The sequence below is a fragment of the Haliaeetus albicilla genome, chromosome 27, assembly GCF_947461875.1.
Source record: "Haliaeetus albicilla chromosome 27, bHalAlb1.1, whole genome shotgun sequence".
In the NCBI taxonomy this organism is placed as follows: Eukaryota; Metazoa; Chordata; class Aves; order Accipitriformes; family Accipitridae; genus Haliaeetus; species Haliaeetus albicilla.
The window spans coordinates 15,016,299-15,030,330 of record NC_091509.1 but is presented as its reverse complement, the minus strand read 5'-3'; the positions used below and the strand labels follow the sequence as shown (position 1 = coordinate 15,030,330).

The 14,032-nt window shown below is 51.6% G+C and overlaps 1 protein-coding gene across 3 annotated transcripts; it reads right to left on the bottom strand.

The window, feature by feature from the left end:
* Window positions 1–7,464: 7,464 nt before the first annotated feature.
* LOC138682337 (high mobility group nucleosome-binding domain-containing protein 5-like) lies at window positions 7,465–11,736 on the bottom strand. 3 transcript variants are annotated; one of them, XM_069772566.1, is made up of 5 exons: window positions 11,219–11,736; window positions 8,948–9,008; window positions 8,728–8,852; window positions 7,848–7,904; window positions 7,465–7,658 (listed from the first exon to the last, which is right to left on the bottom strand). In XM_069772566.1, exons 2-5 carry the CDS (start codon window positions 8,964–8,966, stop codon window positions 7,614–7,616), a joined length of 246 nt encoding a protein of 81 aa, XP_069628667.1. In that variant the 5' UTR covers window positions 8,967–9,008; window positions 11,219–11,736; the 3' UTR covers window positions 7,465–7,613. The 3 variants fall into 3 exon arrangements, with proteins under 3 accessions (XP_069628667.1, XP_069628666.1, XP_069628665.1); XM_069772565.1 differs by having other exon boundaries at window positions 8,948–9,026; window positions 11,219–11,735; XM_069772564.1 differs by having other exon boundaries at window positions 7,466–7,658; window positions 8,948–9,038; window positions 11,219–11,639.
* Between the last annotated feature and the right edge of the window lie 2,296 nt (window positions 11,737–14,032).

The window sequence follows — 14,032 nt, the reverse complement described above, 5'->3', positions numbered from 1 at the left end:
ACCTGCCTCCTTCTTTTCCTCACCTCCTGATTCACTCTACAACTATTCTCACGTGTGTGGGCTCTCCAGCGCCTTGTAAGCAGCGAGGACATGGTGCTGCCTTTGCATAATGCAGTTAAAAATCAATCAACCACGACACACGAGTCGGCTGGAAACCAGGCTTCATTAGCGCCAGCACAAGAACAATTTGTTTTCTCCATTCCATCCAGAGCTGAGCTGGTTCTGAACTTCAAATGCTTTTGCGTGTCACTGGTGTGTTTGTGCTGACTCAGTACATAACTGAAAAAAAAAATAAAAAAAAAGCTTTAAATGCTTAATGCTAACCATTCTGCTGGCCAGATGAGGACTTCGCGTTTTGCATAACACAGAACAGATTGCACTGTGTTAAGGAACTACTTGCAAAGCACAATAGGATTTATTTTATAATTTTTTTTTTTTTTTCACTTTAAAGGTGGGAAACAGCCCAGGGTCAGTACAGGGTGAGCAGTTCCAGGTGTTGCTGCAGGGGAAACCAGTTCCTCCTCTGGCTCCCAGCCACACGCGCTGCTTGTGCTTCGGCTCGAGTAAAGCCTCATTAATGTGGTCCAGACTGTTGACAGCGCAACATAGGGATTTCACACCAGCTACATTTGCTCATTTTTAGTGCATAAATATTTGTTGCAAGCATTGACATTTGATTTTGACACAGTAGGGATTAAGGAGTGGCTCAGAGGTGACAGCACCTTCCCAGTGGTGCCTTTTTTTGTGCAGAGAGAAGAGACCTGTGTGCTCCTTAGGATGTCTTCAAAGGCACCACAAGCACTTGCTAAACAGGAATATGCAGCCTGAACGTCGTGACCCCTTTTACACACAGCGATCCCCGCTCTGCCCACCGACCTCCTCCTGCGTGGATGAGGCTGTCACCATCAGACCTGAAAGTCCTGTTGCACAGAGGTAAAACTAGTTTCCCCGTTTTCAAAAGCAGCGGAAGGAGGAAAACGTTGGCATCCCAGCTGTGGAGGAGTGCTGCCATCAGCAAGGGCCACGCGGGGCTGACGGTGGCACGGAGGTGTAAGAGCCAGTGCAGCCTGCTGGGTGGGCAGGCAAAGAGCCAGGGCCAAATCCAGCCTCAGCATCTGTGCAGACCCACTCGTGCCCCCGTGGTTTACAGCGCCCTTTCAGCAGCGCCGCGCCTGGATCCCGGCTTGCCTGCAAGCCTTGAGAGTTGGCCTAAGGAATTATTTTTACACCTCATTACGTGCAAATAACATGTAGGGAGTTATTTGCATCATACGCCTCCCAGCCTGTCAACAAACACATCAGCTTTCTGGAATTTTTGTTTTATTTGCATCATAGTATTTCTAGATCCAGGATGTTATTCAATCACCAGGTTTCTCCATTTGCCACACGCGGTTCAAAGCCGGTCCTGGGAAGTGAAGCAAAAGGAAGTGGAAGCAGGTGGTGTGGGAGACTCTTCGTCTACAGTCACAGCTCCTCTTCTATAACAAGCACCTTTTCTTTCAGGTCTCTGTATTCAATAAGGGGAGCTGCTCCATGCCTGGTTTTCTCTCAGGCAGAAGCAAGCAGATTGCCACACTGCTCCTTGATGTTTGGTATTCGAGGTCTGCACTGTGCTGACTAGGCATTGGGCAGGGAGCAATCATATAAATTACATGGTATTATTCCTGGGTCCTGAAACTCTGCTGCTTGAGAGCTCAGAGAGGCCCCGACTCTCTCAAGGAGGATCAGATGTAAACAGGGTTGGGGAATTAAAGAAAACTTTAATATTTTCCTTTAAAGAAAACTTTAATATTTTCCCTTCTGAGTCATACAGGCTTTGCCTGAGGCATCATCATTCCTAGAGAAATGAGTTGACTGTCACATGGATTGGCAGGACACGGAGCTGCGATGTAATGTTACCTCATTGCTCGTGTAACTGGGCTTATGCCTGAACTCCTAGAAACTGGAGTGTCACAAGGGGAGAGCCCAGATCCGTATCTGGCTCATTTTACTTCTCTTGGGCCAAACATCCTGACAAAGAGGTTGGCAGAACATTATCACTCAGTCTTGGAAGCAAGTCCCACATAAAATGCATGGAGATGTCTTTTTTCATGGGTGGTCACGTACAAGCCACATACCCCTGAGAAGGGAGTACAGTAAAAGCAAGGTCAGAATTGTCCCCAGTATCCAGGGGGAAGCCCTAGGATGGGTGACAAGATCATGGTCTGTGGTGCAGGGTGCTGTAAGTTTGCCTCGATGCTTTGCAATTGTTTCATTGGTGTTTCAAGGGCAGCTGAAGGTCCCCCATCTGTAGAAGATCCCACGGAGGGGCCCAAAGTCAGCACAGCTTGTTCAGCACCATCTAATCCTAGGGTGCGTAAGGGCACGGATAACATAACCAGGGGATGAGAGGAGGAAAAGCCATAAGGAACCCACACTCTGAGGACATGACTCCACCTTTACATTGCAGCCAGCTCCACCACTTCCAAGGGGGTTGGTGTCCACAGGGAGCTGCATCCTAGCAGGCCAGGCCTGGAGGTCATATCCTCCACTTCATCTTCTGGATGGGGAGACCTGATTTCTAATCAGTCGTTACTGCAGGGTCAGACAAAAGTTACCAGCTTCACAAGCTGCTGTGTGTCCACGTGCCTGACGTGGGACGTGTGGCCAGGGGTGACGCCGTGGTGGCCCATCACTGCAGCTCAGGCACTTGCCAGGCTGACCTGCCCCGCTCATTCACCAGCCCGTGTGGCCTTGGCTCTTTGCCCCAGCAAGAAGCGAGTATTTGCCACCTGCCTTATTTCTTCCTTTTTTTACTTTTCCTGTTTAGCTCCCACCCACCTGACACGGATGCCAGCAGGGCTGGCGGGGACCCAGCGCTGCCTTTTCACTTTGCCAAAGAAGGCTGCAAGTGGCGGTGGCGGGCTCTGCAGATGGCAGCGCCTGGTCTGCGGTGATGCCTCTATCCTGCCAGGGTCAGGTCAGGTCCAGGGTCCAGCTTGTCCCACGCATCCCACCTCTTAATGGGTCACAGAAGGGTGCTAGCTGGTGGAGGAGCCCGGCTCCCCTTCACAGGGCACCGACTGGGAGCGACTCTACTGGTGCCACTGGGTTTGTCTGGGTGCAGGGCAAGCTGTGAGGTCCTGCAGCCGAGCATCCGCTCCATGAATGCTCCCTTCCCCAGTGGCCAAGTGCGGCTGGGTGAGTGCTCGCCCCAGCTGCACTGCCCAGGGGGGCTGCAGATCTGTCCCCCCTCTCTGCTCTTGGTGTTGGCTCCTGTACAGATGTTTTTCCACATGAGCTTTTGTGTGTAGGTTCCTCTTCCTCTGCCCTGGTCTTTATTCCTTCAGCTCCAGCGTCTCCACCGCCACCAGCCTGATAATTCAGTGTCATTCTTTGTGAGGACAAAGGAGCTCTTGCAAAGCCAGCGGCTCAAATTCCAGCTCAGACCTGTGTCTGACCGACCGTGGAGGAGAACAAAGCACTTTGAAGACTCAGAGAGCAACGCAGGGGGCTGCTCAGGGTCTTCCAGAGCCCCCCCTTCCCCACAGCCAGCTGGTGTGAAGTTCTAAACACAGGTACTGGGCTGGATTTCAGGCAGGATGAGCAGGGCTGTGTCTCTACCGCAATTATAAATAGCTGCTTGTGGGCTCCCTGGCTGGCTGCAGTGGTGGTGGCCCGGGCAGAGCTCTCTGCTCGGGGAGCGGACGAGTATGTCTGGCTGTGCCTTTTTTTTTTTTTTTTCATGGGCTGTTTCACCTCCACCTCTCGCTGCACTTTGGATGGCAGGTGAATCGTGTTTGGGTAAGTGAGTCACCGCCCCGCCGCCAGCGAGCCCTTTCATAACGCGCAGACGTCATGGCTTTTAAAGAGGTCAGGTTGTTAGTACTCGGCAGAAGATCTCTCACCCAGAAACCTGTCCTGGTGGATCTGCTGGAGCAAATTGCAGGTTTTCCTTCACAAGAAGCCTGGCACCATTTCTGTGTAGACTTTAGGAATGTACTGCAGTGAGCTTTGGGGATTACAGAGCCTGCTCTGCTCTTCTGAAAGAGCAAATGCAGGAGTCCTGGAAGGGTTTGCAGGGGAGAGAAGATCCTGTGAAAGTTGTGTGTCCTTAGAGTCACTTTCATGAAAATGAATCCCAAGCAGCTCAGTGAATAAAGTTCTGCCATAACTTTTAGCTGCTAATTAACATAGCAAAAAATCTTAATTTACAGATTTTCAGAATGAAGGGAGAAGTTGCAGAAGGCCGCAGCACAGAGAGGAGCAAGTGTGAGTGCTCTGCAGGGAGCGGGAGCAGAAGCAGGGATTTGACCTTCCAAAATATCCTTCACTTGCAAGACTCAAGTTCTGTTTGGGTTTTGCCTTTCTTATTATTCAGCACAAAAATAGAAGAGTCGTTTCACAGGAAACCTCTGCCCAGCAGTCTGCAGAGATTAGCAGATCATAAGCAGGGCTGCGGGAATCAGCTTCTCTGGGAAAGTCAGGATTTCTAACTGTTTCCATTTTTTAGTGGAATGAAAAAGCAGCTTGAAATTTTCCATGAAGAAGGTCACTTGGGAACAGAGGAAAGATTTCTTTTTGATCTCTACCTTAGAGAGGCTTGTTTCCCTAATAGGACACTTTATATAATAAAGCCCCTAGATGCAAGATGAAAAATTTCATGGCAAAATAAAGGCCCAGCTTTTCTGTTCTGAAATTGTTGGCATTTATAGAAAATACCTTCATTTGGGGGCATCTCTGCATGAAATGGTATGGAAATCAATTCTGTCTCTACGCCTAAGCTCTCTTGGCATTTCTGCTGCTACGAGGCCCTCGACAGCCACGTGCCGCACGGGGTCCCTGTGGGTACCCCCAGCTGCTGGGAGCAGGGGCAGCACAGCCCCTCCTGTTCTCCGAGGACCAGCCGAGGTTATTATGTAAAGAGGAGTAAATGTGAGTAAACAAGACTTGCTTAAGTAACTCCACAGCTGCCAGTTTCTCTTGCTGGTCTTCTTTTCCTACTCCACCCCTCCAGAGCCTGACGTGATGGGTGTTCGGCACGGCTCTGTCCATGCTCCTCTCCCAGCCGGGTGAAGGCACATCAGCTCCAAGGAGCCCCTAGTTGAACCTTGCGGATGCTTCAAAAAAATGAGGTGGTTAAACACCGCAATGAAGTCAGACCTCACGCCCGGCAGTGCTTGGGAAGCTGCTGGCTGTCACGTCTGTGGGCAAGCACCCATCCCAGCGCACCGAGGTTGTGCTGGAAGACGCCAAGCTCTCCATGGCCATATCCTGCAGGACAGCCACCGTGCCCCTGCAGCTGAGACAATCCCCAAAAGCCAAATGTTCCACCTGCTTCTTGCCTCCTCCAGTAAGTGTTTTTAAAGCCTTAATCCACGTGGCTGGCGCAGATGCTCGTGCTATACACCCATTCATGTCGCCTGGCTTCAAGCCAGGGCTGAAACGCAACGAGGACTTAGGGACACCAGATAATTTGAAATGGTTTTTCACCCCCGCAACTTTCTTAGAAAACTTTGACCAGTTCAAATCACGGCAGCGCACGGGCACAGAGGGGAGCGAGCTACGTGCAGGGCGAAGTGCCAAAGGCAGGACAGAGAACCTCTCGGCTGCCGGAGGAGACGCCTGGATGTTCGCACAGCCAGTCCCTGGGTGTGTTTTGCTTTTTGCTCTTGTGCCACAGGGATCTGGCTGCACGTGTTATATTTGCACACAGCTTAGCGCAGTGGCCTGAAGCAGGGACCGTAAAACGCAAACAGCAAAAAGTAAGACTTTGCCTGGCTCGGTCCTCACCATCACCCAGCAGTGCGGGGTGTACCCAACACTGGCTCTGAGGACATGAAGATGCTGAGATTTGGGACAGTGTGAGGGCATGTTGGTAGAATCACCTGCAGACAGCCGTTTGCAAGCTTCGCTCACTTTGGGAGCTGGGACACAAGGTGCAGAGGACAATTTTAGGGCTTTTAGGTTGTTAGGTGAGATACCTGGCATCAACTGAAAAGCAGAATCTCACTCCAGTGAGATGCAACACCTCTCAGCTCTAACTGAGCATCTACAGGCATGCTTGACCTCAGAAAATAGTCTGGCACAGCATGCTTGAAAACTTTCCAACCTTTAACTTGAAAAGAAAAGGCAGGGCCTCCCCTTTTTGTGTCCAGATGCAAAGAATTTATTCCAAGAAATTCCCATCCTGCAGGAGTGTGGCCTGAGAGGACTGTAAAATGCTTCAACTCCATATACTATTTGCAAGTAGGTTGTGTCTTGTGCAAGAGTCCTGCGTACTTGCACGGAACAGAAAGTAAAATATGTAAAATAACCCCGCACAGGGTTATTTTACATTAAGGGACTCTTGTTCATGGAGCAATAAGGCACTGAGACTTGCGCTTTCCCTGCTGAAGCCGAACCAGCACACTGAAACCCAGTTTAGCTTTTGGGGTTGTTTGTTTTTCCTGTCTTTGTGCTTTCCCTTTAATCTTTGTGCTGGATAATTAAGACAACATTCCTCAGCATCTTGCCTGCTGTTTGTTGTGATTATACAATAGCCAGCTGCATTTGTTCCATGAAAACAATATCTAAAGCCACATTTTGTGGTTTCAAGTAAAAATCCTCCACGGTCTTGACTCTTAAACTCGAGTTTGTCCGAAATCTGCATTACTTCGGAAAATACCCTTAAAAATAGACTCCTTAAGGAAAGCGAAGCAAGGCAGCGACCCAGCAAAGTTTGCATGGAAGTTTTTATTGCCGGTGAGACTTCAGGGCTTGGCCTAATACGGCCAGCAGCAGGGGAGGGTCGGGGTGCTGGCACTGCTTTTGAAGGGCACAAATCTCCTCCTCCGAGGGCCCTTTTCGCTGCAGGGTTGGACCCCGCAGGCACCTCCCGCACCTTACAAAACAGCCGAGGGGTTATGAAACGCGGGGACCCGTTGTCACACAGTCCCATTCCCGGTAGATGGCGGTGCCAGCTCATTTTTCCCCAATGTTTCCCCCCCCCCCATTTCTTTTTTTTTTTTTTTCCCCACCGGTGCTGAGCCTGGTTCCAGCCCCAGGCGGGCTGCCCGGTGAGGGGGGGCTGCACTGCAGAAAGGGAGGTTGCTGTTGGGTTTTTTTCGTTTTGTTTTGTTTTTTTTTTCCCACTGTAACAGCTTTTCGTATGTTTCTGATAAATGTGAAATCATAGTCAGTTGTAACAGCTCCGCACAGCCCCAGGCGTCTGGAGCCGCCTTTGGCACAGCCCGTCTGTCCCTGCTCAGGCTGCTCCATCCCACAGCAAAAGGAATAGAGGGGACAGGGAGGATACTGGTACTACTAATTTTGTGGGACTTTGCAGAGCCAGGCAGGCAGAGCCCCCGGATTGCTCTCCAGACTCTTTCACGGTCTTGAACAAAACCTGCCTGCGCTCACCCCAACCCCAGCTCCCCACCTATTGCCTTTTCTTGGCTGTTTCCTTCTCGGCAGGGACAGATAGCACTGGGTAGGCAGCGTGACTGGATGAATAAATAGCATTTCTCTTTGGAGCCCACAAACACCTTTATTTGGCTAAAAGTGGCCCAGGCCCCCTCTGGCACATGCTGCCGTTTGCATCCCCACCTCCTCAGCGTGTCCCGGGTGCGCGCTGCTGCTCCAGCACGGAAAGGCTAATCTTTGTCTTCCTTCTCATCATCCTTGTCACTGCCGTGGTCCTGGGGCAGGAACAAAAAGAAAAGGGAACAGGACATGAGGGGTGTTTCGTGTCCCATCCCCTGGTACCTCTCTGTATTGGATAGCACCAGTAGCCAGCACCCACACAGGGGTTCGTAGATGCAAACCCCACAGGGCTGGCATGCAGTGGGGCAGCCAGGCTCCAGCACAGAGCTGGTTGGTGTGGTTACCTCCTGCAAGGCGCTGTCAGAGCTGCTGCTGCTCCTCCCGTCCTCTCCTCCGTCTCCCTGCAGGGGCGAAGAGAGAAGGACAAGCATCACCAAGGACCCCGGCACCCCGTTTGCTGTTTGAGCTAGAGCCTCGAGTCAGAGAGATGTCTGGTCTTGTGGGTATCTAGAGCCAGGCTTTGCACCAGTGGTGCTGGGGAACCACGTGTGCCCATGGCCCCGCAGAGACCTCCAGAGCCAGGAGCAAGGATTCGGTGGTGTGTGCAGTGCAGACAGCATCGCTGTCCACAGCAGCATCTCATTTGGGTTGAAACAGAAGGAAAAGGAGGGAGAACTAACTGGGAATATTGGGAACAAAGAGAGCTGTCTCTCAGTGGAAAAGCCATGCACGCAGTGTGATTTCTAGGCTGTGGACAGCGTAGCTCCATCCACCAGAGGTATGGGGTTGGCATAGGTCAGACGTGGCTTCCCTTCACAGCCAGGATGTAAATCATTTGGGGCCGGTGCTTTCTAACACCCCACAAACCCTGCCCGCAACCTGGGAGCTCTGCATCATTCACATCCCCGCTGCACCATCCTCACACACGGAGGTGGCCCTACTCCATAGCTGCCTTTCTCCCCCTGGGACACCAATCCTCCTCGCAGGAGCCGGCCCCATCCCGCCACGTGCTGGCCAGTGGGTGCTCAGGGTGCTGGGTGCCCCACAGACACCACACAGGCAGTGGTACAGTTGGTCCAGGGGGTCCCCAGCACGGTCCCTGGCATCAGATGGTTTAGGAAGTGCTGGGGTCACCCTGAGCCCCAAGCTGGGGACTTTGGGGCTGGAAACCCTCTGGCAAATGGTTCAGCAGCTGATCTGCAGAAAACTCCATCATTCCCCTACCTTTTCCTCTTCCTCCTTCTTCTCCTCCTCTTTTTCTACCTCAGTCTTTTCCTTCTCCTCTTCTTCCTTCTCTTCTTCCTTGTCCTTTTCCTTCTCCTCTCTCTCCTTATCTTCCCGCCCAAACCCTACAACAGGGCACAGAGGGAGGTTCATTGCCAGCATGCAGCATCCAGCCCATGCAAACCCAGCAGGTTCCCCTGCATTCACACCAAACACTCACATTTCAGGATTGTCGACATTTCACCGAAGCCAAATTGCTCTGGGGCACGACGCCGTCACACCTATGGCACAGAGAGAGCCTGAAGAAGCAACTGGAAAGTGGAGTAAGGTGAGCTTTCCAGGGATGAAAATGCCTCCCTGGATCCCACCATTCATTTTTCTCTTCTCCATGGGAGAAGAGGCCCTGTGCACTTCCTACCCTCCAAAACAGCAGGGAAAAGGGTAAAGCAGTCTGTGGCCTCCACGAAAAGGAAAAAGACCAGACCTTGTACCCACCCAGGCAGCACCCACTGCCCTGCACCCAGGGAAGCAGCAAGGGGAGAGTGATGGAGGCAAACAGAGAAATCTCAGGGCAAACGTGCAGGGAGATGCCTTAAACCTGCCATGAGCAGGTGCAAATTACAAAAGTATTTCAAATTAAATAAGGATGAATCAATAGAGAGCAGGCGTTGGGGCTCCCAAGAAGCCTTGGCAGAAAGAAGACCTCCTTTGGGGACAGGGCGATGGCAGGGAGAGAGGTGAGACAGCAGTGAGCAGAGAGAAACAGCAAGAAAACTCCAAGCATTGATTAGATGCCTGAAAGGTGACATGAAAAGAAAAGAAAGACTTGCTTTAAAAGAAAGCTTGCTTTAAAAATAGCAGGACCAAACAAAGTCCATGAAATAGTCCAGGCAGGTCAAACCCTCCCTCTCATACACAAATGGCAAAACAGGGCAAAGGGAAGGGCAGCAGGGGCAAGGGATTGGGTCCCTTCTGCTCCCAGGGAAGAGCAGAGTTGTTCCCTTGCCGCAGCAGGTAATTAGGAAACAGTTTCTCTTCCAGTCGCTGATGGAGGCAGGCAGAATATTAATGCTTTCTTTTAAAGTTGGGGGTTTTTTTAGCCATAAAATGACATCATCTGGTTGGTATTTGGGCTTTTAAAAAGAGCCAGTCGCAGCCTCTGAGCTGATAACATTGATTTGTATTTTCTAGATGGGTTTTAAGACCCCCGGGATGCTGCAGGGCAGTGGGAAGCGGTGGGGTTTGGGGCAGCATCCAGGGAGAGGCAGATTGGACAGGGAGGGCAGGAGTGTGGGAACTGGCTGATAAAAGGCGTAATTAGTGCAAAGTTACAATCTAATTAATAATGAACAGTAATCTAATTAATCTCCGTAATTAAGAAGTACAAATACCAATTGGAAATAATTACATTTTAATCTAAAATCATTAAAAATAATCAAACGTTAACAAAAGAAAAGGCAGCCCCTGGGAAAGTGCAGGAGAAGATGCAGCTGATGCCCTGACTCCAGGTCCTGCTCACCAAAGCTGCTCCGCAGCTCCTGCAGCATGTGCCCAGCCCCAAATCTACAGAGAATGCCCCTGCCTTGTGCCTTCACTGGCTGGGGACTGAGCATATAGGAAAGGCACAAGGTACCCAGTGGTGGACCTCAAGCTTTGAACTGTGAGATGGGCAACCGGACCAAAGCCCAGCAGCCAGGGCTGGGAAGGGGTAGTGCTGCCCCAGCTCACGTTAAGAAATGCCCCTGTGGGGGGCTACAACCCTTTGATTCCCTACCGTACCATTAACCCTGTCCCTGGGGACCAACCCAGCAGATTTCCAAAAGATGGGGTGGGCTCCCCCACCCCGGAGCTCTGCCATGCTCCTGTCCGGGGAGGTGCCACCCAGCACCCTGTGCATTCCCCACCGTAGGTGGTGGCTCAGGTGATGGCAGCCAACACTTAGCTTTTTCCCATCCGAGACCAGCAGATCCAGTTTTGCCTGTTCTTTCAGAGCCTCAGCCACACTGCATTTCAGGCAGGCAGGTTTCCCTATCCTAGATGAGCTGGTTCCCTAAAACCCGGGCAGAGCAAACCAGCAAAACCCAGGGACCAGCTCTATGGTCCCCACTGACAAGCTGCATTTGTCCTCCATGGCCGAGCAAAGCGTGAGGTGCACGTGGATCAGACCACTGGGTAACGAAGCAAACCTGCGTATTCATACCCCACCAGATACGATAGCCTGGATGGCCCCCAGACACAATGGGCTGACAGGTCACGGTGTTTGTGCCCACTCCTGTCTCACCCAGGGGACTGAACTCCTTCCCCCAAGGCTCAGGCATGATGCCCGATTGCCATCCCCAAGACCACATGGAGCACGAGCTGTCCTGGAGATGCTCCTGCTGCCCCCTCTGCTTCACCCTGCCTTCCTGCTCTGCTTCTCCAGCCTGTGAAACTGATATGCAAGTCTGTAAATCCCCCTCAATGACAGGAGGGAGACAGGAAAGCGCCTTACCTGCAGCTGAAAAAAGGCAAGTGGCCTCCTCGATGCCTGGCTGGCAGCTGGATCTGGGTATTTGAGTGTTGCGGTCTCCTCCCCAGTCCCACTTTCAGAGCAGAAAAACTGGCTCTGCCACCCGCCACGGACAGCACATGACACCAGGAACATGACCAGTCGCATTCGCATTCGTACCTGCAAGAGGCATTGCCTCCAGCACGGGCAGGAGCAGAAAGACCCTTGGCAAGCAAGCCAGGGCAGCTCTAGAGGCTGCGGACACCCACAGGGACCAGCCCTGGGACCAGGGAGGGCACTGGGGACTCAGAACGTGCTATGGTCAGGACCCTGCTGGAAGCAGAGCAGAGGGGATTTGGGGGTGTCCTTAAAACCGTGGCGAGAGGAACCTCGAGCAGGTCCTTGCTCCCCTCTTGGTGGGAGGTGTCAGGTGGCTCCAGGAGGTCCGGGCAAGGCTGGACCAGCAGAACTCGGCACTCCCCGCTCCCTCTGATGCTTGTCCTTGCTGCTGGCTTTCACTCCAACATATCATTAAGCAAATACCTGTCAGCAGAGAGCAGTTACCAGCAGGTTTAAACACTTGCATAATGTGCTTCCCCTCTAATGCAATGCCCTCGTTTCTAATAGCACCAATATGGGATAATAACAGTAACAATAATGTCAAGAAGGGCTTGTGTACCTGAAAGCTAATTTGCTTTCTCCACCTAATAAAAGGTATTACCTCTCCCACAAGGTTTGCCCCATTTAAAGCCTTCAACTCTACAACAAAGTTGCTCCCACAGTCATTTGACTTTAAATTACAGTAATTGCAGCACGCATGGAGCCCCCTCCCACCGAGCAAGACTAACCCTGGGTAACTCATGCAGGGAGCAAGCAGCTGTACAGAAGTCACTTGTCCCAAAAACCTGGCCATGTCTGTGCCAGGCGTCCTCCACCAGAGCCTGCACCGGCCCCAAATGCAGAGCAGGAGTCCACTCAGCAGGCTTAGATCAGAAATAAGGGATGGGTTTTGTCAGCAAGGGTGGATAAACACTGGAGCACCTCAGCAAAGCCAGTGGCAGAGTCCCTGTTGCTGCCAATTTTACAATAAATAGCAGTGGTGCTTTCTAGCACGGATGCTTCACCTCACATAAAAATCATTTGGGGAACTCCCAGCAGCCAGAGCTCAGTCTTGGGGTAAACGATAGCAGCAATCACGCCTGTCCCAGCGCGATGCAGCCACCAAGTCAACCCAGCCGGGGAACTCGGGGTACAGTGCGGGAGCTCGGTGGCGATGTGCGCAGGGAGGACGGCACGGGACCCTGGAACAGATCCAGGGAGGATGTTTGGTGTCGGGACCAGCTGGCATCCAACCCCACTCCTCCAAGCAGCTCCTGCCACCTTAGGAGGATCCTCCCCCCCAAACACCAGGCTCGACCTTATTTTTAACTGGTGACCTCATTGCTCGCTCCCTGCCAGCCCCAGCCAGGCTCTCAGTACTCTGATGCAAGGGACCTAAGCCTGCAGCATCCTCCAGTTAGAGCAGCCCAGGGGACAGCCCTGCCATCACTCCCTGGACACGGGGACACAAAGCTGCCACCACCCAGCAGGACAGCGGAGAGTGACAGCCGCAGCCACTTCTAGGTCCCAGCCCACAAACCACATCAGCTCTGCTCTCACCCTGCAGCAGGCACAAAGCTGTCCTTGAAGAAAGGAAAGCAACCTGCCAGCCAGCACGCGAAACACCAGCGCATGGCCACCTCTGCACTGCTGTCAAAGTGCAGAGCTGTGAGGGACTAGCAAAACTCCCAGAAAACATTAATTAGCACCGTACTGGGCACTTACATCCTCCATTTGTGTGCCAAGGGGCCTTTGGCTACAGAAGACCAATCTCTCTGCTTAAATCACATTGTCATAAACTGCTGTTTATTTAGGATCCAGTGTGCACACCTGGGAAGGAAATGCCAGAGGTCTCCTCCTCCTCCTCCTTCTCCTCCTGCCATTTCTTCCCTTCCTGCCTCTGAGTCAGACCATTTAATTTGTGCTGCAGGTGACCTGGGACAGCTGTACCCTTCGTCAGGGCCACCAGTAGCAACATAGCTGCTGCTTCTTCCAAACAAGGACAACTGCTCATCCTGCCTGTGTCAAAGGTTTTGCTGCTACTGAACGTGCGTGTTTTAATAATGAAAAATGAGTCCCTGGGAAGCTGGATGGGCAAGGGCTGGGAGGAAGTCCCAAAGCCCATCAAGAGGACCAAGCCTTTTTTATGTTTTAAACCTTTCCACAGCAGCTGCCAGGAAGCAGCTTTTACAGCTGCAAGTAACAGAATCTCTCCCAAGGAAAGAAAATAATTGTGGAAGGCCTTTCCCCCCCCCTCCAAGTCACTGCCAGCATCTTAGCTACTCTTATCTATTCTCAGCCACATCTCACCTCCCCAAACACTACCAGAAGTGCTCAAATTACTGCCAGCTCTCATTAGGTTCATGCACAAGGCAAGGCCGAGCAATAAGACCTCCAGACAGTTGGATGCTGAATTCTGATGAATCCTTTGGGTAGGAAGATTTCAGCAACTGTGGAACTGTTTTTGTTGGCTATCTATTGCAGTCTTTGCACTGGCACACAAGTGAAACTGGTGCACGTTTCATTATTGGCTGCTATAACAAAATCCAGGTGGGCATGATTGAAAGAATTACTGTCTGCATCTTAAAAAAAATAAATCTCATTTCCTTTAATTATTAAACTACTCTACACTAAAGCACTGCAGGTCAGTAGAATTTATCTGCAAGAAGAGCAGCTACTGCTTCATAAAACCCCGTTACCTTTATTTCTTCTCTTCTG

What these genes read in the sequence shown, in the direction of transcription:
- LOC138682337 (XM_069772566.1), bottom strand. An exon ending in AGAAGGAGGAAGAGGAAAAG is followed by an intron (nt 7,905 to 8,727) that starts GTAGGGGAATGA and finishes TCGCCCCTGCAG; the next exon opens with GGAGACGGAGGAGAGGACGG. An exon ending in CTGACAGCGCCTTGCAGGAG is followed by an intron (nt 7,659 to 7,847) that starts GTAACCACACCA and finishes TTCCTGCCCCAG; the next exon opens with GACCACGGCAGTGACAAGGA.